The following is a 27993-nucleotide window of genomic DNA, read 5'->3' on the forward strand; positions in this document are numbered from 1 at the left end:
GTTAAATACTATTTATGTATCATTTACGAATACTCCGAGCTGCTCTATTAACACATAAAACAACTGCTTTATAAACTTCGGTACTGGTATGGAATATACTATCATATTTGTTACCATGGTAATGTTTTTCTATATAAATCAAATTTATCAAAACATGCTTTAAGGCCATATTGATTTAATGTTAAAAAGTGCAGTAAACAAGTCATGTCTAATGATTACATGTTCCTATATGTGTAATTACTATCAAGTCAAGTGAAGTAATCTAACTTAATCAATGCTGATGTATACACACACACACATAATAAAGACAAAGGACAGTCGCAAATAAAACAAAACGTAGCTCAAATATTATTTTTAATTTCTTCATATACAGACCTATTTGATCTCACATAATATTCCAAAAAATAAATGAATAGCACTCAAAGTGTGAGCAAATAAATTGCCATAAATATAAACGGAAGCGTGAGAAGCACTGAAATTTATCGACGTCTGTACAAACACTGAGGCACTCAAAATACCTATTAACTAACTGCCTTTAAAAATACCCTCTTTATGTGAAAAATTCGTAAATGCGACGAAATGCGTCGGCGGCTCTGGTCTTCGTCAGCGGGACACATTAAGGCAAAGTATATTTCACGTAGGGCACCTCGATGTCCTCGCCCTGCTCGTCGTTACAGCACAGCTCGAAAACCAAGGCCTTCACGTGGGGCTCCAGCTTCCTCTTGGAGACCTTCGTCACGACCTCCGACATGGGAAGGTTCAGCCTCTCCTGGCGCTTGGCCTTCGGCATGAAGAACGAGTACAGCATGCACACCCCTTGCGACAGCATCGTGATCTCCAGCTTATGCGTGTTCTTGAAGTAGTCGATGAACTCCTGCAGCGTCACTTCGCCCTTGACCTCGAAGCGGTCCCAGAGGGTCCACTCCTTGTCGTAATATTTGTTGGTGGGGGCCGAGATCGGTTCCGAGAATCCGAAGAAGGGCAGCGCGAGATTGACGAATCCGTTCTTGAAGACGTCGAGCGAGTTGAACCCTTGGGCCAACTTGTACAGCTCGAGGCAGACGAGTCCGGCGACCACCGAGGTGGTGGTGGCGATGGCCGGGATGATCTTTCCGGCGATCAGCTTGGAGCGATGTCTGTCGGCCGGCGGTATGCTGTAGTTGGCCGCTCGCAGGTTCGACGCGGCCACGATGAAGTCCATGTGGAAGTTGGAATCGTCGTCTTTCTCGAAGTCCAGGGGAGTTATCTTGAGGTTGCCGAGTTTCGAGGGAGGGGGAAGATCCGCCACGATGTTCTTCACTCGGTCTTGGTCCATGTCGTCGTTGTTTTGCTGCAGCTGAGCGTCGGTCACGGCGATCTTGACGCCCGAACGCGGTTTAAAGTCTGGCACCTGGAAATTTGATAACATTTAAAAACAGGTTAGTCTGTTCAACGCTGGATATTTCAATGGGTGGGCTCTTTTGAGAGTGAACAAGCTATACCTGTATGCTATTTGCCAGCTTTGCAATATGCTCTCTGTCTACACAAGGAGGCAATCCATAAACTTGGGCCCTCAAGTTGGCAGCGGCGATCACGTAGTCCAAGTGGAGGTTGTCGTTGGGGTCGAAGGCCAGGGGAGTCGGACATCTCTTGGGACCGGACCAGAATGGGGCTCCACTGGTGGTGACCTGGTCTGGAGGAAAGTTGTAGAGGAGCTGTTTGATTTGGTTGGAATACTGGGCTTCCCAGTGTAAACGAGCCCACGTGATGCAGTCGTCGAAGTTCAGGGGTCGGTCGTTTATTGCATTCTGGAAAAAAATTTAATAAAAAATTATATACTTCTCATTTAAAGTGTGTCATAAGTATATCACACTAAGATTTATTGTTACAAGTACAAGCTTGTTAATGTATAGCTTTTCCTATAATTTACATAACAATTGAACATACATACACAATAGAAAAAATGTGATCTTATTATTTCATACAGTCTACTATAACTTACTCGCACACTCTCCAAGGCATCGAGAGGCTGTGTACCAGGTAGCTTCATACTCCTCTCCAGGAAATGAGGATCCTGGAGATACTGTGCGGCATGTTCAGCTGCTTGTCGGAACAGACCTTCAAACTCATCACGAGCCCACTGGAGTGTGTGTTCAATCGCGTTCGGGAAATTCTTGAGAGTACAGATAGGAATACTCTTCTCTGGGGGATCTTGAGAGGAGCTGTACGATTCTGTTAAGAAGGGCACTACGACCTGAAATATTGAAGAAAAACTTTTGAGTATAAATTGGATTAGGTAACTGTAGGGTCAAAAAGCTTTAATTGTTCTTGTATAGAAAACTGTGTTGTTTGTATGATTATACCTGTGTATTTCCCTTAGTACCAAGAGTTCCACTCTCTAACAAAGGTTTCCTGTAGTAGACACATCGTCTGTCCATGTAAATTCTAGCATCCAGATTATCTAAAGCATTGGCAACTCCGTCCAAGGCTTCAAAGAATGCATCATCATACACCGATTCAGTCTCAGGGCATACTCGGTTTTCTTGAGCCAAAACATTCATTGATGGGTTCATCTTCTTAACTGCCTGAAATATTCAGTATTTGATTAAGCCAGTACAAAATACACATTTTTATTTGTCAATCAGTATAATCTAAAGACTTGTTTAAGAAAAAAAACAAAGATCTTTATACTCTTGGTGCTCATGAATAACTTAACTATAAAGATTTATTTATAACTTTAGCATTCTTAGATATATTACTGTTTGCTTTATTTTCTTCAAATTGCAAATTTTCAGAATTAAAAGGGGCAAGTAAGTTATATTTACTTTAGCTGCAGTACTGGATTTAGGTTTCTGTACGTCGTGAGGCCTGAAAAGGAACTGTCTGTTTAAGTTTGATTTCTCAATGAGATCCATGTCGGTAAGAGTAACTTGACCACCAGCAGCGCCAACACCAATCATTGCAAAGTTCTTTAACAATTCACATCCTATAGCGCCCGCGCCTGTAAATTGTTATTAATATAAATAAATAAACAGTATATTTGCCATTAATTTTTATTATCGTAAGTAGTATCAAAATCTCAATCTGATTAGCAAAGCCAATAGGGAAAATATATACAAATAAAAGTAATGTTGCTACATTACTTGTTTATAATTTTATAAAAAAAAAAACAAAAGTAATAGAGGTAAGTAGTAATAAATAATAATGTGAAATCCACATCAAGAAATAAACTAACATAATATTGTTTTATAACAAATAACATTTAACAGAAATACTCAAAGCAGCTTGCAAAGAGATGATCAGGGAAGCCTTAATAATGTTTCGTACTTAAGATAAATAGTGCTTGTAATCTTCTTACAACATCAAATATCAATGTCATACTTATAGAAGTTATTCAAAATGTAAGATATAATAAACAAAAAAAATTGAGTTGTTGATTTAAGTTGTATAAAAACGATGGCTGTAGGAAAAGAATGAAATATATAATATAATTCCATATGAATTCCTAGAATGAATCATTAGCAAAATAATGTAACACAAAACCGTTATTTAATTTTATAGAAGTTCATTGTCCTTCTACTTGCTATCTTGTGTTTAAAATAATCAACCTATCTGAATACCTACATTAAGGATAAAAATGTATGTTCACATTTAATTTGTCTCTTAGGAGCAAATCAATGCTGTAATACATAAAAATGTGCTTATACTCTAATTATATATATAAAAAAATGAGATAAATAGATATTTAACTCACCAACAATAAAATACTTTAGTTCACCAATCCTCCTTTGGAAGTCTTTACCAAATACAGCAACCTGACCATCATACCGTGACCCAATTGGTTTACAGTTTTCCTCAGTTAGTGCAGACTTATCTTTAGGAAGGCATTCAATAGCATCTAGGTACAACCACTGGACAATGGGGTGGAATTTTCCAGAACAAGCTTTCATTACTTCTTGAGCCACAACACCTCCGATAGAAGCATTCATTGGGTTAAGATCACCAGAAGAAACCTGCAAAATAACATTCATTCATAACCCATTATTAATGAGGAAATGTCTGTTCTATTTAAAAGTACATAAAATTAATGGCTTGTAATTTAAATTTTGTGATCAGATTTAGGTAGGTTTTTTTCATTGGGTGATTTTATTAGATAATTTTTTAAAGTTTCCATATTATATACACAACACACCTTTGCAAATATTTCTATTAAGTCTGTATTAATCTCCATTTCACCTTCTTTAAACATTTCACCACTCTTTAGAATATTTTTGACATAATCAATAAACTTAGATGCATCAGCATTACACCAGGGTTTTGGAGTATACCCTTCAGCTTGTTCAAACTTGTGTAATGCAGCAAATGCCACATGTAGCTGCTGAGGATAGTCCATCTTAGCAAAATCAGTAATAAGATATTCTGGTTCTTTCAAAGATTCACTAAGAGGTTTAAAATTAAGTTTTTTGGGCATCTTAACTTGAGTTACAATACCACCTCTAGCATATTTTGAAAAAGTTGTTGTGTCTCCAATACTAAATGTGTATGGGCCCATTACTTTAATTTTACGTGGTTCACAGCCATTTAACTCCGTCATTCCTTGAACCTGAAAAAGAATAATAGTATTATTTATAGTCACCAAAACCAGGTTTTCATATCTACAATTTAAATTAAAAAAATCATGATTAGATCTTGAATTTTGCTTCTTATGTGCCACCAGCAGAATGCTTTTCCCCAACTTTCCTGTTCTCACTTCAAAGATTTTAGAAAGATCATTTCATTTAAAAATAATCTCATCATGCATTTAGCAACATTTTTAAATAAACCATGATATGTTTACATGAACATACAGGGAAGATTTGGCATGTTTAACATTAGGACAGGAAATAGAATAGACATGATTACTATGAGTCATTGAGGATTGTGAAATGTGTGGATCACTAATAATAAGATCATTTATAAAATATGAAATTTATACTATCAATATTAGTTGTAAATTAATATATAAGACATACCTCACTGAAAGTGACATAATCTCCATCCTCAAGACCATGGCGGGTGTCATCGAGGCAGGTGACTACAGCTTCATATTCATGTGTGATGTCAGCTACCATAGCCGACACTGGATTCTCTCCCGTAACATCATAAACAGTAAATTCTGGTCCAAAATCACAAAATACTTGAGAGAATAATCCCCTGGTATCAGCGATGATTAATGCTATATTGTTTGCGTGAGTTATAGCAGCTACTCGATCCTGCTCCGCTCGAGTTGCTCCCGTCAGCACCACAACTCGAAACTTTTGCAAGAATTCTTCAGTAAGCGGCTCTGTATATGCTGTTGTTGGCACATAATGGTTTAGTTCAGCTAACTGTTCACATGATGCCACCGCCCTATTCTGTCCAATAGAGGCCTCGGATAGATAGAACTGTGATGACAAATCTGAAACTTTACATGTACGTTCATCGTGAAGAGTGACAGATTTAACTCCACCAAGGATTACATTTTTTGCAATCTCAACCCCTAAGCCCCCTAATCCCGAGACAAGGACATCAGAGTGAGCCATGCGGCGCATTGCATCATGCCCGAGAACGTACAGCTGCCTTGAATACAAACTCTCGTCAATCTCATCTTCGACACGCGTTCCATTGTTCGCCATTGCTGATGATTTGCAACTCGCTTCTCCTTTATTTAGCTTCCGCTTTTTCGCCGGGGGGTCAACGGAATTATCGGCGACTTCAGCACTAGACATCGGGCACGAACGCGCACAATTTTGACGAAATTTTGGTTTTTGTTTTTTAGCTCAATCCAGAAAATATTAAAATCTTGAAATGATAATGGTCGTCTCGCACTAAACCGCTCTTCGCTTACTCACTGCTCTGAAGATAGCAACAAGATTTAGAAACGTCAAATTCGCCGGATGTAGATATTTTTGCGTTATTACTTTTCACTGTTTGAATAAAATTTAATATATTATTAAATTCGAATGTACTAATTACATTAATTGATAAATATTAAATATTATAATATTAATTTACATACTTGGATAAAAGAACTGAACAGCGAACCATACAAATTAATAATTCTCGGATCTTTTCGCCGTTTACATTTTTATTTTGGAAGTTGCCATAGATTGTATCTTTTTTTGAATATTTAAACAAAATAATTGCAGATTGTAGACATTTCATAAGTTATTGAAGCAATACTTTTTTTAATGCTATACTTAAAAGACAACCAAAGAAAAACTAGATCTGAAAAAGTTTACTTTTTGAATAATCCCCTTACGTCAGCTTGACAGTCGAACGTCCATCCATGACAGTCCGTCGACGACAGTTTCCATGAATCTAATTTCATTTTTACTTTTGGATTACACGGATCCATAGTTTGCTTCTTGTTGGCTGTTGTTTTGTTGGTTTTTGTCTTGACGTATTTTCGTGTTATTTTTTGTTTGGTGTTCGTTTATTTTGATAATGGTTTGTCGCGAGTGAAAGGAAGTCCAATTAAATCGAGGTTATTATCGAAAAAAAATTGATAAACATAATGAACTAAGAAGTAATTTGTGTAAAGGATCGTTGTCCTTATTTTGACTGAGTGAATTTTCTGTGATTGCAATCATGGTGCAGGAGTACGTTTCTTCCGTGAGGGTGCACAAATATCCCTTCGAAATGGTTATGGCGGTGAGATTTAGTTTACTTATTAGATTTGTAAGTAATCATTACCCATACTTGAACCAACAAGGTACTGCTGTTATGTGAGTTTGAAGTCTCAAGAAACAGTGGTTACTCTTGACTTGTTACCAGTTTTACAAGTTTTAACATGATATAATAAAAACGATTCATCAAGTAGGTAAGTAATAATATATATATACATATATAATATGTGTAGAAAAACATTATGTTTAATATATGATTCATTTTATATCACACTGTATTATTAAATTTAATCTAATTGTATTTTTTATCTTTATGCATACTATTATGTATATTTCTTTCCTGCTATAACCATATATAAAGTTATGATTTAAACACTAAAAAGGCAAAATAAAACTATGTTTTATTTATGTTGAAACATAATATATGGAATATATTTACTAGAGGAAGTAATAGAAAGGTCAATTGAATTATTTATAAATGTCTGTTTATTGTCATTTTTATTGAGGTGATATGATGTAAATTGTTAATAATCATTGTTTTATAAAAAATGTGTTTTATTTCTTTTAAATATAAAAGTTACTATAGATCTGGGTACAACTTTTATAGACTACCTTTAGATTTTAGATTTTATTATATAAATTCCCAAACTTCTAACAACAAAACCAGATGTACTTGCAATATTTATAGTGCTGATGTGGCATATTAAGGATTTCAATTATCTTTTTTTATTGAAAGTTTTAGTTTACCAATCCTGTAGTGGTATGTCAGTACTTAAAAATGCTTCGGGGATTCCAAATGAGGTCTGAGTGATGTGATAAAATTTATGACCCCTTGTTTTTAAATATGGTCTACAGCATTGTTAGAATACAAATGTGACTAATTTAGATTTGAGGACATAAAGCTTTATTTATAATTATGTTATATTAGTACATACAACATACATAATTTACGTCGGAAAATCCAGTTCAAAATCAGCAATCCTGTTGTTATATGCCCAATATTAATTATTTGCCTAAAATTTGCCAAAAGAATGTTTAATTTTCTGCTGACTAAATTGATTATACTAAAGAGAAATCGTATTTATTGCTGTGAGAATCGCAATAGTCAGATTTGAAGGATATTAACAATGTCTAATGACTTGCTAAGTGGGTCAACCATTTTCGGCAATTTTCAGCGATCTTGGGTTCATTGACCGCTGTTTGTAAAAACAATACGACTGTGATTAATTAGCAACCTACTTTTGAAATTAAACTACATTTTCACAGAGTCGTAATACGCGACATCAATATCGGCAAATAATGTTTTATTACCTTTGCAGTCAAAGACTATATAACCACATGGTTATATTCTCTATGTTTGCAGTAGTGAAATTTTGGATCACCTAAGTTTGAAAAGAAATCTCCTTTTATACGAAATCTTAATAATAAAAATATGTTTATAAAAATTTTATAAAAATAAAAAAAAATTAAAAAAACACGCCTGACGTGCGTAACTTCTATTCTCTTCTTCAAACAGTTTTGTTTGCAGTCCTTTATATGTACTTCCCTTAGTCGGTCCCTTTACCAACGTTGTCAGTGAGGCATGGGATTTCATAATTTTAGTAATACATACTATGGAATCCATAAGTTAAAAAGAATTGTTAATTTTCTCGTATTACTATTGTAATCTATAATATATTTCAGTTTGAAATAATATTATTTTATAAAATATAGCATATATGTGTGAATTTGTCTTCATTATAAGGATTGTTGGCCACGTGAATATTAAATGTGGCAGCGTCCTCGCGGATAGCACGTGTAGAATTTTCTATATATATTATTGATGTGTATATCAGCACACGGCGCGGCGCTTGCGATGTACAATCGCCAGCAAGGTGATTTACCTGCCTATAGTTCTTTTGTCTTTTGATTCAGTCAGATAATTACGACGTCATTGAGGACCTTTGATTACAAGGAGATATCGTGTTCTTTTCGAATGTACTTACTCTTCTTGACTCTGTAAATGGTTATTCCATAAGTGTTGGCATCAACCGCGTTACTATTATTTGTTTAAATCACACGCCCGTAATTTCTTCGCATTTTGTTATCATAATAGAACTTTACATACAAATGACCATGAAGATATAATTGTCAGAGATACCAGTTATGCCAATTGCGAATTAATACTTTTAATATTTACGAAACAAATCAGACGACGAGATAACATGAATACGCCAGGTATTCATGTACCGATTTTAATTTTACTCTCATAATAAAATGTTCTTGCTAAAATTTATAGGATTAAGCAATGTTGGAAATGGTATTTATGTGCGACTCTTGTCCGGCTAGCTGGGTAGCTTCGATCCCCGGCTTTGCGCGTATGGTAAAGGAAAACATCGTGAGGAAAAAGTCAACGATGTGTGTCAGGCAGCTACAGAAATCCTAAAAGGTTCTAGCGCCTTTGGCATGTACAGTGTACATGTTGGATTATAAAGATTATCTCATGTCCTCGGTGACTTAACATTTATGCCCTGTAATGCAGCAAATTGATAGAAAGGTTACAATAGATTTCCGCGTTTTAAACCGATTTTATTGAGATCCTGATCACAGAAGCCACGAGCCACAAACGAGTTTAGTAGCGAAGCAAATCTATACTAATATTATAAAGAGGAAAACTTTGTTTGTTTGATTGTAATGAATAGGCTCATAAACTACTGGACCGATTTTAAAAATTCTTTCACCATTCGAAAGCTACATTATCCACGAGTAATATAGGCTATATTTAATTTTGAACAAAAATAGGGTTCCGTAAGATATTAGGGTTTTTCGGACACAAGGTGTATAAAATCAGCCAAAAAAGTAACTTATTTTGAGTACCCTGCCTAAACTATTAAAGATAGAACCATAAAATGTTCTAAGTAAGAAATGATATACATGGCAAAACGACTTTTGCCAGGTCAGCTAGTATTTAATAAAATATTATGAGAGATATTTTATAGATAGGAAATAGTCTGTGCTGTTAATATAGAATAAGATAGTTTTGTTTATAAATTCGTAGTTAATTCAGTAATTTATATTAGTAATATATAGCCGGAAGCGGATGTGTTTTTTGGTAATAGGCGCCAAGAAATGTAGTAGCATCTCATGTTTCAGACTGTAGGAGCGTATACCTAAATCTGTCACATGTTAGAGCGTAATCTGTGTCTTAAATAACTTTTTGGGACAACGATAACAAGAATGAAAGCGAAACCTCGTCCAGTATTCGACATTTGACCTTCGTATCAGTTCCTTGTTGCTAATATTATTATCACGTCTTTGAGAATTGGCTAACACTTACTGCTAACGTGATGTGTTGTTGTAATTGAATTCTGGAAAATGTTTATTCATTATTATCTGAATTTAATTGAAAATTATTGAATAATTTCTAAATAGGTTTTATGATCCACTAATATTAGTTTTTCATATAATTGGTTAAATAAATTTTATGTTTCGATTAATTATTTCGTGTTTTAATGCGTTGACTTTTTATTGATTTGGAATTTGCTTGGTTTTAATACAAAGCGAGTACGCCCATATAATATGTGCGACGTGTCTTTCACAACCTGATGTTTCTGTTATTGATCATACCTTATTGATTGATATTTAAACCACTTCACCTATTTTGTAAATACATATTTTGAACGTGGACAAAGGAACATTAATTCGGGAACAGTTTTGTAACTTTGTTTAATTTGAATAAAACGCAAGTATTATTTTACAATTTTGTATTTCCTTTTTTACAATTTTACCAGAGGTCAGCACTATTTTTACACAAAAACTTCAGTTTTATAAAATGCATATATGCATACATATATGTATGATACAGAAATTATGAAATAAAAATGTATTTTTTGGGTTTAAGTATTTAGACTTTAAGGAAGCGCTTTGATTATTTTAAGATCAAGTAAATATAGCTGCGGGTATTGTGTGTTAAAAGAAACTAAGGTACTGCGTTAAGTAGAACCTCGTATTAGGTTTAATTAACAAACTTAGTTAGTTCTAGAGGAAATTGCAACAGTCCATAGCGATGTCGTAACCGTTAGAGTGGCTGACACTAACCGATACGACCGATTTTATATTATTTTCGAAGAAGAAGAAGAGAAAATATTGTTATAAGTTATGTCTAAGAGAACCATGGTACATTATTTCTTACAGCTTCAAACATTTAAAAAAAGAATTTCGTACAGAAAAGCAGTACATAGCTAATCGACTATGTGTACATGTCTCGATGGTATTTGAACATTATACTAAACCGAAAAAAAAACACACACGCACTTTAAAACTGTACAAGATTACTTATAAAAATACTCATTTTGAAAAGTTTATGAGCTTCTTCCAACGTGCTTTATTTATGATTCATTTCTCGTATTAACGACAAATTTTTATCGTATCGTATAATAAGCCGTTGAAACAGTGTGCTAACATTACTCGATAATTTTTATGTTCTTACGCTGTTGAAAATTTAATTTAGATACTAAATACTTACACGATATTACAGTATTAATAATGAATTATTTATTTATCTGAAAATATTTTAGCTACAAGTCAGTAAGTAAATTCTCTAAAAGGGTAAGAAGGAAATTATTACAGTTTATAAATAATAGATTTATATTACCTAATGTTTAAAAATATGTATTTATTTGTTACTGTACAATTACAAAAATGGACTACACAGTTAGTATGAAAAGAAACCTTATTAAAGAAAATACATTTAGGTAGGTTTATTTTTTTAAAACTATAATAGACTATATATTCAAGACGATGGATTGTTTATGAAAGTTAATACCTGAACAATAGAATTAAATAGAAATATCAATACAATTTTACAGCGCATTACCGAAATAACTTCGCCAAAACATTCCAGTATTTGCCGATCTTTTCGAAGTTACGTACTGATGGATCAAACTTCCGTTGCATTCTATGTATTTTAATGCTTAAATTTAAAGAGGAAATATATAATTTAAAAATGTTTGCTTATAGTTGTAACCTTTATTATAATTTTTTGTTGTTTGATTGTATGTGAAGTGGTCGGTTTAAAGATACATTGGTTTGGGACTTATTTATTTTGCTTAATAGATATAATCACGTGTCGTGGGAATAAACAGTCGTTAAAAGAATCCAGTTGCGTGACCGATTGTATACCAACACTCATATGTTCTTAAGTAAATGGATAATGTATCGGGGAATTCATAAAGAGCCTTTCGCCCTTGTTAGAAATGGGGCCGAATGTCGGAGTTCAATATTGTTTCGGCGTAATGACCGTGCCTCGGGTCATTCAATAACAAAGCGATTATTCAATTTGTTGCAGGCACCGAAATAGTTCCCCTGCTGATCCGTAGGAGAACTATTTCACCTGGTGCTCGGCAAATTATAACTCGATATGCATTACGTATTTTAAATAACAATTCAATCACATCACATTTTCGATCAGACGAGAAACCGAGGCCGAAACAGCGAGCGAGATTTATATTAGATAGTATAATTCGGAGATTAAATGTCTGCAATAGATGCCTCTTTCGATATTCTCTTATTATTAAAAAGGCTTATCAATAATAAGTAAAACATTCGGTTAATTTCCAATCATGACTGATGATGATGAAGATGATGATGCTTTTTATCCTATATATCATATCCTAGCTCAGTACCGTCGATCGGAATCCCTTGGCTGGTTAAAGGCCAACCCCAGCATTCCCAACTGACTCTGTCTATGGCTCTCTTTCTCCATTAGCTGCCCGCTACCGCTCCTATATCCACTTTTTTGTGGCGCACTCATATCCTTCAACTTGGTCCTGTCCAATATAGGAAATATATTTGCGTGACTAGAGATCCTGTTCACTATACAATTGAACGTACACCAAACGAGCCATTCTTTTGTCTCTCGTCTCAACAGGCCCAAAATAGTCGATGTAATATAGTTATATGTTCACAAACAAAAACAGCTGTGGTATAGTAGTGTAAGGTAATTGTGAATGTCAAAGTTCAAATTGTTTAAGCTTATCGTAATTGAAAGGGAACACGCGAAACCATTCAATTAACTTTTCATGTGAACCTTAATCGACCGATTAAATCTTGTAATACTCGTGAGCTGAACAATGTTGCTGGATTTAGATTGATACCGCTGATCCGGCTGGTTAGTACTGTTCCAATATCGTTATTAAAAGCAGGGATTTCTGGTAGAATGGCGAATACAAGTTTTTAAATGTCAAATTCTTTAAAAAAATTTGCAAAAAAGCATCTTATCACGTTTTAAAATAAGTTTACGCCCTGTTCTCAGACCTACCGGATGTACATTTTTATAATGGACTGTTTATTATTTTATTTTTTATCGATAACGTGAGTTATTATATGTATTCTTGAATAGCAAATAGCTGGATGTACTTAATTTTCGTAATTGCTACAAGGAAAAAAATATTAATAAAAGTATACCTGTAAAAACATAGTCTTGGTTAGACATATAGGTCTGTTACGTAAACATATTTACGAAAACAATCGTCTGAAAATGTGCAAATCTGACTTAATTTTTTTTGTAATTGTTGTGTATGATTGTTTTATTATTTTCTTAAATCTACAGCTGACATAAAAAAAAACTAATATTACTTTAGATATAGGCAAATAAGGAATACAAAATATATACGAAAAGGTGCAAATATTCATTTTTGAGCACTTAATTAAGCAATAAATTTATGAAAATGTATCTTTTTTTTTCTGAATTGGATTAATTATATTTCGATAAAATATATCGTGTAAATTTCAAAATCATGTTAAATATAAATTGAATTTAATCTGTCAAAAATTGCCTTTGATTGTTTTTTTTTCTATGGAGCGAAATTATTTAAGTGGTGTATCGATCTTGCAAAATGGATACATAAACTACTCAACTCCACCATATATTTTTTTCCATTTACTTCAAGAAATGATGACAAAAAATGGAAAGAAACAATGTACTTTTTTGGATTATGGCAGCGGATAGGTCCTAGTCTTAGTTAAGTCTTTTAGTTACTGGCTTCTTTGGGATATTACTAATTAGTATTAAGTTTATAAATAATAAATTCCGCAACGTACCTAATCTACACCTGAAGAGACATTTTATCCGCTTCAAGAAATTTAAAGGACTTTCAGAAAACACGCGCGTAATCCTTCTTAGTCTAAGATGGTACTTAACCTTTTGCGTGGGGATTGAAAAGGCAGGTGAGGTTATTAAAACGTATGCATTTTTTAATTATGACCTTCTGTATATGAATATGAAAGTGTAATTGAAAAATTAAGCTCGCAACGAAAATTGAACCTGTACTAGCCTTTGTCCTGATGACTTATTAATCAATGTTTAATAAACTATGTATTAATTTTGTATAATGTCTTTTATAGATATTAATCAGATATTTATATCAATATTACTTATATAGATATAATGAATATTTCATTATTCTAACGAATAACATAGTCATCTAACTAAGATTTCAAATACAGAAGGGTATTTTTAAATACCTATAAACGTTTGTTTGACGTCAGAATTTACTCCTGTATGCATGTTTGTTCCAGGCTCATGTTATTTATAGACGCGTGGGAATTAGTGACGTCACCAGCCTAATCCACTTTGAAGGTCATTGACCTTCTGTATAGAAGCCCCGGAAAAATTAGGAAACCTCACCAACATAAGTCTTGATTATGTTTGTTAATCCAATTGAATTTTGGTCTTTGAGGTTGATAATAAATCCGAAATTAGTGGAAACCGTATTCTATATTTAGGAAAGAAAATAGTTTTATAAAAGGCAGGGCACAGAATCACTAATCTTTGATCGGTCACAGACTTTTGCATATTACTAATGATGATTCGATGTTTACGTGTAGTAGAGAAAAGTAGAGAAAAGAGGGCGTATTTGTTTTTAATATAAAAACCACGTAGCGAAATCAGACGACAATCATTCTGAACCACAGACAACTTTCACTACGGAGAGTGATCTAAATACGCTATTGTGAATGGTCGGTAGTTAAAATGTTTAAGGCAGTGCTGTACTTGCAGTACGAGGAACAAGGCCTTTGCCTTTTCTATTGCTCCGAATGTCGACGATTTATTACTCATTTTATTGTTATAGTTTCACCTTAACTATTACTAATAAAACTGGTTTACTTTATCCCTGGCAGAGATTATGCGATAATGCCGGATTTATGTTTTCCAAAGATTGTATTTTTTTCCTGTGTAATCCCGTTTCAAAGCACTTTGTTTTTATTCTTTCATATGTACAATAGATAATCTACTATTAATAAGTTGCAGAGTCGATACTTAGCATTAAGTATGACATGTCGGATTAAACAATCGCTTGCCTAACCGGTTGTCATAATTACTTTGCTTTATTTTCCTTGCAGAAATAATTAACTATAAACAATTTGTACGAACACGTTTTCCTGCTGATAATTTCGGTTCTGACGTATAGAGGGCGTTTCAATGCCAATGAATTAGCACTGTGCTGAAATCCTCATAATTGAGTGTACTGTGATTTACGATAAGCAAAGAAAACCTTTTGATAAGCAATCACGATCACGTACGCGAAACGACTGAATATAATTATTAAATAAATCAACATTACAATGCCTTATAATTTTTGATATAATAGGGTTTTGTTTGATTAATTGATAAATGTTCCATTGTTAAAAAGTAAAAACCTATTTTTTTTATAACTAAGTACGTAAAATCTAAAGTTTACGATAGGAAATTTATTTTAATAACAAACAAAAGTTTAGGTATGGTATACATTATATATGACTCATAAGACTTTTTACGAATTCAGATATTTTTAATGTAAATATCATAGAAGATACCAGGAATAGAATATACGGGAATTCGTCTACTCCATAGTATTTGTTTATCTAGTCGGTTTAATTTGGAGTACAGCAGTGCCAAGGTCGAACAGTCGAAGCTCTTCGCACGGAATCTGGTTATTCCTGTTCGCATGTTTAGCATGTTTATTGTATAAACAATATTATATTAACAGTCTCAGTCTCTAGGGAATGTTTTATGTAGTGTTTCTGGACTTCAAAGGTACTTATCCATTATAATTATATGAACGTTCTATAACGCCTTTCCTCTCCAGCAAAATATATTATCAAAAACAGCAGACAAAATTTCACACGGATTTTTGACGCATCATCTTTAAAAAATATCATTTTTAACTGAATTCAAATATAAAGATACACAATTGTCTGTCGTGGGATCGAAACTTTATGATTCTGAAAACACTCAAAAATATTTGCAGTCTTGATCTACAAAATTTATAATATTAAAAATAGAATAGTTCTTTCGTCCAAATATTTTTACAACCTATAGGTTTAATATAAGTATATAATATAAAGTTTATTGATTCCTCGTCGTGTGTCGTAACATCAGTTTCATTTCCGACGGAGAAGGCCGCCGACAGGGTCTTGCAAAATTCCTTTAATATGGTTAGCTATGTTTCATCAGATATTATTTTTAATTAATAGTTGTGTTCATAGATTACAATTTGTGATGAATAATTTTACTCGTATAGAATATCCTTTGGTATCTGACACACGTTGATTAAAAACATGCAGATTTCGTAGAATTGTCATTACCATTATTCTAGAATTCTCTTTTAAATTGTTATTTGAAGATGGATCTGTGTCAAGGTCAAGGATTTAGAATCGTTGATAAAAAGGTACATTTGTGCGAACAATGGCAAGAAAAAGGCTCTTATATCTTTATCCAGCTTTCGATAGGTACAGACGTGGAGATGAGTGTTAGTTCAATATCAGGTATTCAATATTAAATTATTCCGCTCGATCAACACCTCGATGCCGCTCGACATCACACTGATTCAATTTGTTACTGTTTGCTCCCACGTCTTATTATTTATTTAGGACACTTCACATATGTATGTACATGTATTACATATAATAAATATATTCGTTTGTTGCTTTTTTGATTTAAGTACTTTGTGTTAAAGTGATACAAACGAACGCTGTTTTTGATTTTTACATTATCCTAATATTTTAAAGAAGTAATGATCGTGAGGTCGTAGGGGGTCTCTGTAGTCGAAAAGATAACAGTGGAACCAAAACGTTTCATACGAACGCTGCCTCAACAATACAAAATAGAAAAGTTACTGCATATTTAACTTTTATATGATTTAAACAAGTTCTCCATCACTTCTTTTTCCCAGTATATTCGTGATATACTCAAAAAAACTAATGTACGCAATTTATTTCGGCTTTCCCCAATTTTTTAAGGTTTTTTGTCACAGCGGTATACTGTCATACGGTGGTACATTAGTGTTTCAGAATTTGCTCTATCGATATAATATTTAATAAATGCCTTTTAAACAATAAAAATATAATATATAAGAAAGAAATATTATATGCTGTAAAATATTGCACGATATATATAAATAGGTTCTTTATGTAATGACGATGGAGATACAGTGATTTAAATTAACACGGGTCCTAACTACGTATTTCCTCAATTTATTTCTGAAAGCATTACAATTTAATATTTCGTCGTGAAGGAGAAATCTACTTTCTCACTAAAGGACGTTCTCAGACGTTTCAATTTATAACTTATTTAATTAATTTTAAGTCGAGGACATTCCACTAAGCCTCAATTGGTAATTGTGAAGGCCAATTTTGATGTTGTGTAATAATTTAGGTTTAGTAAATGGAAATTATAATTTCAACATTTTTAAATAATTGTATAGAGTGCCGCGTTGCATTGCTTATCTTGTTCTAGCCGGAATGTATAAGTTTATTATCACAAACACAATTATTTGTTATTATGTTATCCTAGAGATTTTTGAAATAAAATCCCTCGTAAGATACCTCCTATTGGAATTAGATTCCTTTGTCTTTGTCCTATTGTCTATAAAACAAAACAAATTCTTAATATTACTGTTACATCTAATATTAGATCTCAAGCGCGTCCCTTTTGAAGCATAAATCATTCGAATAAAGTAATAGACGCGTGTCCTATTGAATAGTGCTGGGAATGAAGGGGGTGGACAAAAGAACGAATCAGCCATTCAATGCCGTCTTTTAGTTGAGACGCGTCACCGGAAAACTATCAAACGAAGGCTGAATGCTGTACATGGTAGACATTTAGTGGTACGAATTCTATTTAAGGATACATTTTATTAGAATTAAAGGATACTATGTTAGGTTGCGTGTTCAAATTCCCAATATGTAATGACATATTGGGAATTTAGTTATGTAAATAAAATCAAAATTTATTTCTTCAATTTAGATAGACTTAAGGCATGCTTCTGAATTTCAAAAACGTTTACAAAATTCGCGAAAGAGCAAAACTACGCCATCATGTCCTAGACAGCGGTAGACGAAGACGTGGATTCGGTGCAAGTTGCTTTGGTGACCTTCCACGTTTCACATCCATAGAGCAGCACAGACTTGACATTGGATCCGAATATTTTAATCTTGACTCCACGCGTCAACATCCGTGACTGCCATACAGGCCGAAGTTGTGCAAAGGTTGCTCCGTGCTCGGGCCTTGGCATTGCGACAAACATACAGTTTCTTCTAAATGTTTAATTAAACTATCTAACTAATGATTGCATGGGGCTCTTTAAGCTGAAATTGTAATCTTACGAGTGCAATATTTAAGGCGAAAAATAATGTGCGAGGTTCAATAAAGTTTCGATTTTTAATGAAGATCATTTGCTGTACAGGCAAGGGCACATCGAGGCAATTAAAAGCAGCGGATGTAGTCGATCGATGTTTTCTACTTTGTTGACGACGCAAATACTTGTGTAGTGAAATTGATGGTTAATCCCAGAATTGGAATGTTTGAAATGTAATAATTATTTGATTATTACTTGAACATAGAAATAAGAGTGTCTTTTTTATAATTCTTCATTCTGTAGTAGACTTTACAACATGGCAATAGACGATTCGTTTTAAATATTATATTTTATTTTATTGAAGTATTCCTACAGCTACTCATTAAACAATATTTAAACATTTACATTATACACATAAGTCAAAAACGGAATACAAACATAAATCACATTTTTATCTATTTATACAAAAAATATAACAAAGCACAAATTCACATTAAATTCTTAATTATAAGTTCTAAGATTAATTGATCATTATAATAAATATTTAATATAAAGGTAGAATAATTAATAGAATAATGCGAAGGCACAAAAAATAACTTGTACATTTAATTACAATTACTCCAAAGAAGAATGACAATTATTCAGATACTTTACTGTAAGATATCATGTTATGAAGTTTTGTAAGTTTTTGTGAGAAATAAATAAATATTATTATTATTATTATTAATTAATGAAGGTATCATGAATGTCTTGAATTACAAAAATCCTTTGTTTACAGGCATACGAAAGACGGTTTCCGAACTGTCCTCAGATACCAGTGGTCTTGGAGTGCGTCATCACAGATGATAGCTGGACGGCTGATGATGCGCAGCGTCACACTACCAGACGCTGTCAGCTTAACGTAGAAGCACCTTATATTCTGAAAAAGGTAACTGAGTGTCTCGATAAGATGTAACACGATATGAGATTTGAGAACTAAAGTAAATGAAAAAATTAGAAGCATTTAATGTATATTTCTTTTTTTGACGTTCATAAGTGTACATTGTGATACCTACATGAATAAATGATTTTTGACTTTTGATAAAATTATTCTTTACAATACATCTTAGTTATTCATGTCGTTGAGCCAGCACAATAATTACAATTAAGTACGTCATTATTGTTACTCAAGGATAATGAAACTTCCTACCGATGAAATATTTTTTTATTGGCCCAGTACTTATACAGATTACTTGTTACGTCTACATATAATATATACAATACCAGCGCCATTCTGTATGTTCCGGCTTTTTGCAGATGATAGGTGTGGACTTCGTATACTTCATCCAGAAGAACCATCTGGACCTCAAGGGTCGTGTTCTGGAGATCGAAGCCACAAATGAGACCTTTGCATCGAGGGTGTCTGTTGTCGAGAAATGTCGTTACTATGTAAGCCTTTTATTATATTATATTATTAAGTTATATTAATAGTTTAAAAACAATATCCTATTTTTGATTAACTTTTGTCTTATATAAAAGTAACTTATATAGTCAGGTGTATATAACGATATAGTAGTGTTAGCTTCAGCGTGCGACTCTATGAGGTCATAGGTTCGACACTGGCTGTGCAACGGACTCTTTCTAAATGCGCATTAATCGTTTGGCGAACCGTGAAGAAAAGCATCATAAGGAAACCTTGCATGAGAGGCACACAAAGTAGACGGCGTGTGTATATGGAAATCTGAGGCCCAGGCCTAAAAAGGTTGGCGCCACAGATTACTATATTTTATTTTTATACGACTACGTCACAATAAAAATGTGTATTCCTTTTTGTAATTCTAAAATGCCGAATTATTAATTTTGATAAGAAAATGTAAATAATCTCAACCACATTAACATACACAAAACATAGTTATTACTATTATAAAATCAAATAACTTTTAATGTATGTAGTGTGATATATTTGAGCAATTGATAATGCAATATACTTCCGTCATAAATGTATGTCAAGAACAATTGAGAAGAAACGATTATGCTGGTCGCTATTACGTGTTTGCAGGCATTTTGATGGATTCATTAAGATGTCGTTAATTGATCCAATGATTTATTTGTTTTTTCGGTGAGACGAGTCTCAATCAAGCATTTACACAAGAACATTACATAATCTACTTTTGTGTTTATATTCTCACAACTATGTTACCTAGGTAAGTAGTATTGGCTTAGTGGATTCATCGTGTGGCTCTCATCGCTTAGGTCGTAGGTTCGATCCCCGGCTGTACCCATGGACTTTCTTCCTATGTGTCAAAATATCTCGAGGAAACCGCATTGCCTTATACCTTTAATTATGTATAATTTGCAAGCAGTAGAATATTATTATCGAAATTTCTAAATAAAAATAAATGTTCTTTATCAAAGTGTATACAAGGTTGCAGCGCCCTTGACCAAACGATACAAGAAAAATTCAATGACAATAAGAACAGTCTACCTTCGCTAAGTTGTATAATTCATTTTAACTTATTAATTACAGAGAAGAACATATCGTTCTAACTATTTTGTAAATACTAATAACATAATTAAATTGTTATATATAGGTTCATCCCGAGAACACGAACTGGACCTGTTTCGAGCAGAGTGCGCTGCTCGATGTGAAGAATTTCTTCGGCCTGGAGAGCACCGTGGAGAAGATAGCCATGAAACAGTACGCCTCAAACATTGCAAAAGGTATACATAGGAGTCAGTGAGAGTAGGGTTAGTCTAGTGACAAGTGCAACTCTCACCCCTGATATCGTAGGTTCGATCCCCGCCTGTGCCCCCATGGACTTTCTTTCTATGTGCGCATTTAACATTCGCTCGAACGGTGAAGAAATACATCGTGAGGAAACCGTCAACTACAACCTGAAACTGTCAGTGCCATGCGGCTGATAACGTACTTGCCTATTAGATTGACCAATCATTATGAAACAGATACAGAACTCTGAGGTCCAGACCAGAAAAAGTTGTAGGGCCACTGATTTATTTTTATTTATTATAAGTATATAGAAGTCATATTTACTTTGCCTTAGCAAGGGAATTTTACCCGCGAGAATTAAAGTTATATTAAAAATATTCGCAGAGTTCGAGAGCGAGAGATAGTTTCTTGCCAGTTCTTCTTGCCCGGTATACGCCATTGACTTGCGAACTGATAGTAAATGTAAACTAAGAATCTATTTAAGATAATTTCTGTTGACATTTATAAGTGGTACTTGGTTACCGACATGAAAAAAGTTATTTTGACTTTGTAGCCCCTTTATTATACTGGTTCGCTACAGCTCCTAGAAATAATGAGGGCGAGAGCTATTGAAAGGACAGTTTCAAGATATCGGGGCGATTGATATTGTATTTCGATAAAACATAGTTATTTACTATAATGGACTATATCTCAGGGAAGGAGTTAATTGAGGAGTTCATGAAAAAAGTGTACGAGGAAGGCGTCAAGGACCTGAAACCCTGGACATCATCTAACCCCTCCCTCAACCGCGAGCTGCGTCGCGTGGTGTCCCGTGACACGGAGCCATTATCCCCGCGTCCCGCTGCTGAAACCAAGAAACATTCTTTACCAGGTACGTTTACCTGTTACGGGAAATTTACTATATTTGCGTATTTATGGAAATACATACTTTTTTGTAGGTGCGCATAAATATGTCTTCCGACAGAAGTAGATTACCTTATGATGTCGGCTATAACAAAATACGATTATATAATGTATATACAATAATTAACTAAAGAATAAAAAGTTATTAAGGGCTCATAGCGACAGTCAAAGTCAGAGGCTAATTAATAATTTAAGAAGAACCTAATTATGTTGAAAATGTCCCTGAATGCCGGGCGGCATTAACATTATGATAGGTCGCTTTTATTTGCATTTTATGACCGTAAAACAAAGGTACACATGAATTATTTAATATTTACCCACTTGATGAGGGATTATAACTTTGACCGCGAGTGCTTTACATATTTTAAGGCAGGACATGACACAATAGCAAAAAGCGAAAAGTTGGTTTTTTTAAATGACCATGATGACTTATCCCATTTAAATCATTTATTTGTTTTTATTTCAATGTAACTCTACTATATTTTTTTAATATTGCCCTGATCACAGCTCACGTATGTTTTAATTGCTTTGTTTTGTTCCATATACTACACATATTCTAGTTTCTACTTTAACTATATATATAGACTCGTCAGCCGAGCGCTCTAGTCACGTGGTTTACGAGAAATTAGACACCCATTTAGACAGATTGCATATCATTCCCACCACTGAAGTAGTATATTGCGAGATTAACTTATTAATATTGTAACCATTTTCAAAGCGTGAAATCTCCTAAATGCCTTTACAGATAACTTTTTGTCTAGTTACATGCGGGTTAGTCCGAATTCCAGCCGACTTATACGAATTATATTATTCTAATTAAGTATATGTATATTTTTCAAAGTTGTCTAGTATTTTGATTAAATAATACAACACTCGTATGTGGTGCCGGAATAAGTAAATTTCTCTATATTTTATTGTATTGTATATTTTATTATGTGAAAGATAAGGATCTTTGTTACGACATATAAATATGTATCCACCCACTAAAGTTTCTATCCGTTAGCCGCTTCTCGCAGTGTATCACTGTCCAACTGATTTGGAAATCCTCACAAATAACATTTTAATCTTCTGTTTATGCACTAGAACTAATTTTAAATATACGAATAGTTGTAGGCCAACATAACAGCAAAGTCGCCATGAACTAATACTGATTAATATAAATGAAAATTATATTAACACTAAAAGCCTCTATCAATATAGGATACATATGCAAGGTTCCCTTAATTATCTGATGAGCACTGTATTAGTGCAAACTCCGCCATTTTGGAAAGAGACAGCACGTCACCTGAACTGAAAAACGGCACTGACTAAGCGAAAAGTATAAAATAATTAATTTAACATACCCGTGTGATAAAAATAATTAGTGTGTTAATCAATGAAATTAAAACACATTTCTGAATCGCATTCATTTTATTTGAAATATATTACAATTAAAGTTGTGCTCGTTGCGATACTAATTCCATTCCAAGATCGATATTCCTATACCGTCTCATACGAAAGTATAATTTCCAAAGTTGTCTAGAATTCTGGTTGAACAGTACTACAATCGCTTGTGGTATTAATCTTAAGTAGAATATTGATTTTAGGACATGTAGTAGATTAACGTTTATTGCAATGGAAGACAAATAGATCAAAGTTATGAAATCGCACAAGATTGCCACGCACACTAAAGACGCTATCCTTTTCCCTCGAGCCCTGCTTGCAAGATTGCAGGACTTGACGACATGTCTAGCAATGCAGGCGAACAACATAAAATTCACACTTAAAATCGTATAGATACTTAACATTACCGGTAGCATCCTAAGAAGAATGGTGTCCAAAGGTATCACTATCGGTATGATGACATTGGTCAATGTTTTAATGGTAATCATGGCGCCATAAGCGAAGGCAGTAGCTTTTGTCTTTTCATATGGTATCGTTTGTATAAATACAAGAACCAGCTTCAAATAAGCGAACAGTGATGCACACAGAGACCAACTAAGAGTGGTCATGAACAAATATTGGTTGATTGCTATGGATATGTTGTTTTGCCCACCGAAAAATAGGCTGTTTATCAAGATAGAGTATAAATGCAATGTTCCCGTCACGATTTGATGGCCACTGATGTAGTTGTGAAGATTACGCCATTGGGGGATGAGGTTCCACGTCAGCAAGAACACTAGAGAGGCTATGGTGGACCAAAACACGGATATTACTAGCACGATCATTTCTGAACGGCGTGTATGACTGACTAATCGTATTGGAAATATTTTCATGTTTGATAAGGATAATTCGGGTTTTAATTTATTGCGTTTGGCACTCTTTGTGATTTATTATCGTAAAGCTTGAATAATACCTGGATTCGTATAATATTTACGTGATACAGTCTGGATATATATCTTGATATGAATTATGCATGTAAATGTTGGCAGAGTGGGTCACGCGAAATGACATTATGGTAAACAAACCGTCCTGTGCGTTTGAAATAATTCAACGGGGCTAACGCTATCCCAAACTCGTATTTCATCAAAGAACAAACGGTTTAATATTGTTTGAGCTTCAATTTACATAGCCCTGCAGCTTACGTAAAAGCTTGAATTTAAAAAAGGCTGAAAACTTTCATCTTAACTCAGCATTCAGTATTTAAGGTTTAGTTTACTTAGTAACTATTACCCCGATGTTTCATGTCTTCCTAGTAGACTAATAATTATTGGTAATATTTAGAGTCGAGAAGTGCTGGTTGGAATAGTTTCAGCGCTAAGTGTAACATCTGAATCATCGTCACTCACTTTTAAGATTGTTAAGAATAAAACTTCGGGTATTGCCAATTTAATTAATGTTTTGGATATAAGAAAATGTGGTTTCTTTAAACTGGTTTAACTTATATGAATGTTGCCCTCGTAATAATTATTCATCGCGTTTTGTATAATTATAGTCGTTTTTAATCTAAAGGACAAACAACTTTTCTCCTCTCCAGCCGCGTAATTTGTTTGCGCCTGTCATAACACCACTGCTCTTGGTGACGCTAATTGGATTCGTGTCAGATATCACCAACTTGACAAGCTGTTAGTGAGAAATTCATCCTTTAGTTTCTGTTATCACTTTAGATCATTAACGGTCGGTTATTTTTGATAGTATAATTAATCCGCAGATCATTTAAATTCACGTAAACGTGGCAGAAAAGCAACCAGCTTTTTGCCCGTACTTCTCATCTACGTGTAATTAAATGGCCTCTCAATGGTCTTTATGACTAACTATTTTTTTTCCTTTAACCATTCCAAATGACCAGTATCCCTCAATCCTCCCTTTCCTTCCCAGGTCCTTCCGGGATGCGGAGTAGTTTGGGACTCGCAAAATCATCACATAGACTTTTAAGGGCCCGTAGCAAATCGCTTCCAAAAGATACGCCCTCCGCCGAGAAGAAATCGAGCCACGCACTGAAATTGCTATTGAAACGCAAAAGTAAACACAAGTGTTTGGATAAAACGACTTCTACCTCTAGCTATACTGACAAAACAAATGAAAGTTGCCTGAACGCCTGCGAGGAGAAAATTAGCCGGGTAGCTTTGTCTACGCCTAACTTGAGCGAGGAAAACGCGCAAGATGTGTGTCAGTTGCCGCCCTGTGCCTGTGGGTCATCTGGCGTCACAGATGGCGTGTCTAGGTGGGACAGCCTAGTTCTAGTGCTGGTGTTTGCAATGATTATAGCGTATATTCTGTCGTCCCCTCTTTCATTCATATTTACGCGGCAGAGCAGACAAGACTAGATAAGTGTAATATATGGTTTATTTTCTTTTTTGTATTTTTGTTTTTACATCTTAGTTAAGTGATATGGATAAAATATGGGGCGTTCGTATAAGTAACACAATGGTTTTTCATGGCCGTTATATCGTATATATTAAACGAAAATCCCAGCTTAAATATCTTACAATGAAGGGAAAGATGTGCGTAGGCGGTGTACGCCCACAGGTTTTGTTGTCAGTATATTAGCTCTGCCAAAAATAATGAAAAAGTTATCAGTAGAAGTACATTATACACATTCTCGAAAGAGGAAAAATATTGTTAAAAAAGTATGTCTGTTTCAGACACAGAAGCATAAATCTTTAAATTGTATTCTGTCTGAGAAATGACGATTCTTCTCATTTACAGTATATACTTTTTTCTGAAGAGATCGTTTTGCTGAATTTTTCCGACAATTTTAGTGCCGCACTTAAAGGATTTCCGTAGCTAAAGTGTCGCATTGGCCTCGAAACAGCACTAGATGGGTTTTAGGGTTGTCAACAATCTGTTATCTATAATTTTTAACGTGTTGAAAATTTTATGTAAGCCTTTATTGATTAGCTGACACCTATTTTAATATATATAAACATTCGTTACATAATTTAACTTAATACATAAGCCGGTTAGGTGGTTAACGTGTCCTGTATAGGCCCACATAGGCCTCTTCCAACTGCTTGCTTTTCTAAGGTTAGCTCTTGTCCAAGTTGTGTCTTCTATTCACTTAATATCGTCTGCTAATGAAATCCTAAAGAAACTTTTATCGAAGCATAGTTTCTATTGATACTGGAATAACCAACGATATTGGATGTCCGAACAAACTTGTATTAGATAACAAAAGTGATGTAGATAGATTTTATATGCAAACTTTTGATATTCACAAAAATAAAGTTATTTTGTCGTAATTTTAATATTACGGCACTTTAATGTATAAAAAACAACCCTGGAGGATGCATATGGCAACCCTTTTGCTAATACAGCGAACTTGAAATTAGTTCCAAGTTCAACGAGTTGTGGGCGGAATGCAGATTGTAATGGATTAAATTGAAAAAGTTTGTAAAGCTATCTTGTTTTCTAGTTATGTATTTTCCTCCATTTACTCATACATTGTGTACTACAAAAACAAATCGTACATACAGAAATAGTAATTACAAACATGCGAATTTATCCAAAATAGAAATAATAGTTAGTTATAGTATTGTAGTACCTACACCTGTTAGTTTTGTAGATTATTTAAATAGTGCAGTGCTCCAGTGCTTAGGTCAGGTTACGTTAGAGACGACATCAACCGCCGCTACGATTCGTACATTTAAGGACGTTTTCAAGTGTCCGTTGAGTTGAGTGAACTCAGAGAAGGTCTGCTTCATGTCAGTTCCTATTCTGTAAAAAATAATTAGTCTTTTTGTTAATATTTTAATCTATTTAATGTTGTCTTGTTTTTTTAATACCGCATTGTTGTAATCTGTAATAGTAGCTTATGTTGTTATTAAATACGTATCTTAGATTTCTTTCATTAATACTTACGTGTAAAAATGTTTGATTTCAGACCAATACTCGCTGGACAGTGAGTATATTAAGCGATACCTGGGCGAGCTGACTCCGATCCAGGAATCCAGGCTGATGCAGCTAAGAAAGTGGATAGCTGATCTGCAGAAGGGCAAAGTATTATTTTCCTTAAAGTTCGTCAATTATGATTTTTCTATTTGTAAATTGACCTGAAGACATTTTCGGTGAAACATTATTTAATTAAGTAGCTAGTACTAGTACTTAGTAGTAAGTAGTAGTATAAAACCTACTAAACTTTTGTGAATGCGCCACGTTGATTATAATAATTTAAAAAAAAATGTCAGGATTATCAGACACGGACAAAACCCAAACTGTGTCAACTATTAACTTATTTAAGTGATTTAAAATTTTTGGAAACAATCTACTATGTTTTATTGTAAAATGTAATGTAACACTATGCCGTAAATTAAGGATGAGAACCAAAAAATCACGGTTGACTTTTAATACTGTGTGTGTTTGATTTCAGGTTCCAAGCGATACTACACTTCTTCGTTTCCTCCGCGCGAGAGATTTCAACGTGGAAAAAGCGAGAGAGATGCTCTCCCAGTCTCTCCTCTGGCGAAAGAAACACCAAGTGGACAAGATCCTGTCGGAGTACGAGACTCCTGATGTCGTCAAACAGTATTTCCCTGGGGGCTGGCACCATCACGATAAAGGTTTGTTTCAGAATAAAATATTCAACGAAAAAGGTTTTTCCCAACCAAGTCGACCCAGGATAATATAAGAAAAAACATACCAATTCTTAAAAGGCCACCAACGCACTCGCGAACTACATGGCATTGAGAGAGTCCATGGATGGCGGTATCACTTAACATCGTGAGACGTGCCCGTTGGCTCC

At 34.1% G+C, this 27993-nt stretch overlaps 2 protein-coding genes across 2 annotated transcripts in view; one reads left to right on the forward strand and one right to left on the reverse strand.

The window, feature by feature from the left end:
* Positions 1-337: 337 nt before the first annotated feature.
* LOC110997175 (ubiquitin-like modifier-activating enzyme 1) lies at positions 338-5872 on the reverse strand. Its single transcript, XM_022265214.2, has 8 exons — positions 4992-5872; positions 4172-4582; positions 3734-3992; positions 2805-2980; positions 2343-2564; positions 1982-2233; positions 1482-1787; positions 338-1390 (listed from the first exon to the last, which is right to left on the reverse strand). Exons 1-8 carry the CDS (start codon positions 5724-5726, stop codon positions 617-619), a joined length of 3135 nt encoding a protein of 1044 aa, XP_022120906.1. The 5' UTR covers positions 5727-5872; the 3' UTR covers positions 338-616.
* Positions 5873-6320: 448 nt separating this feature from the next.
* The window catches only part of LOC110997136 (protein real-time), a 28132-nt gene continuing 6459 nt past the window's right edge, over positions 6321-27993 (forward strand). The window contains exons 1-7 of the mRNA XM_045634816.1: positions 6321-6651; positions 19002-19151; positions 19520-19651; positions 20794-20923; positions 21625-21801; positions 27136-27251; positions 27622-27811. Of these exons, the coding sequence (XP_045490772.1) occupies positions 6589-6651; positions 19002-19151; positions 19520-19651; positions 20794-20923; positions 21625-21801; positions 27136-27251; positions 27622-27811 (958 nt within the window). The 5' untranslated portion in view covers positions 6321-6588. The remainder of the gene's footprint in view (positions 6652-19001; positions 19152-19519; positions 19652-20793; positions 20924-21624; positions 21802-27135; positions 27252-27621; positions 27812-27993) is intronic.

The sequence above is a fragment of the Pieris rapae genome, chromosome 4 (genome assembly GCF_905147795.1).
Source record: "Pieris rapae chromosome 4, ilPieRapa1.1, whole genome shotgun sequence".
NCBI lineage: Eukaryota > Metazoa > Arthropoda > Insecta > Lepidoptera > Pieridae > Pieris > Pieris rapae.

Excerpts from the sequence above, each read along its gene's own strand:
- LOC110997175 (XM_022265214.2), bottom strand. The coding sequence starts at position 5,726 with ATGTCTAGTGCTGAAGTCGCCGATAATTCCGTTGACCCCCCGGCGAAA. Across the intron at positions 2,981-3,733 it reads ACTAAAGTATTTTATTGTTG|GCGCGGGCGCTATAGGATGT; the intron begins GTGAGTTAAATA and ends AACAATTTACAG. Across the intron at positions 2,234-2,342 it reads GTACTAAGGGAAATACACAG|GTCGTAGTGCCCTTCTTAAC; the intron begins GTATAATCATAC and ends TCAATATTTCAG.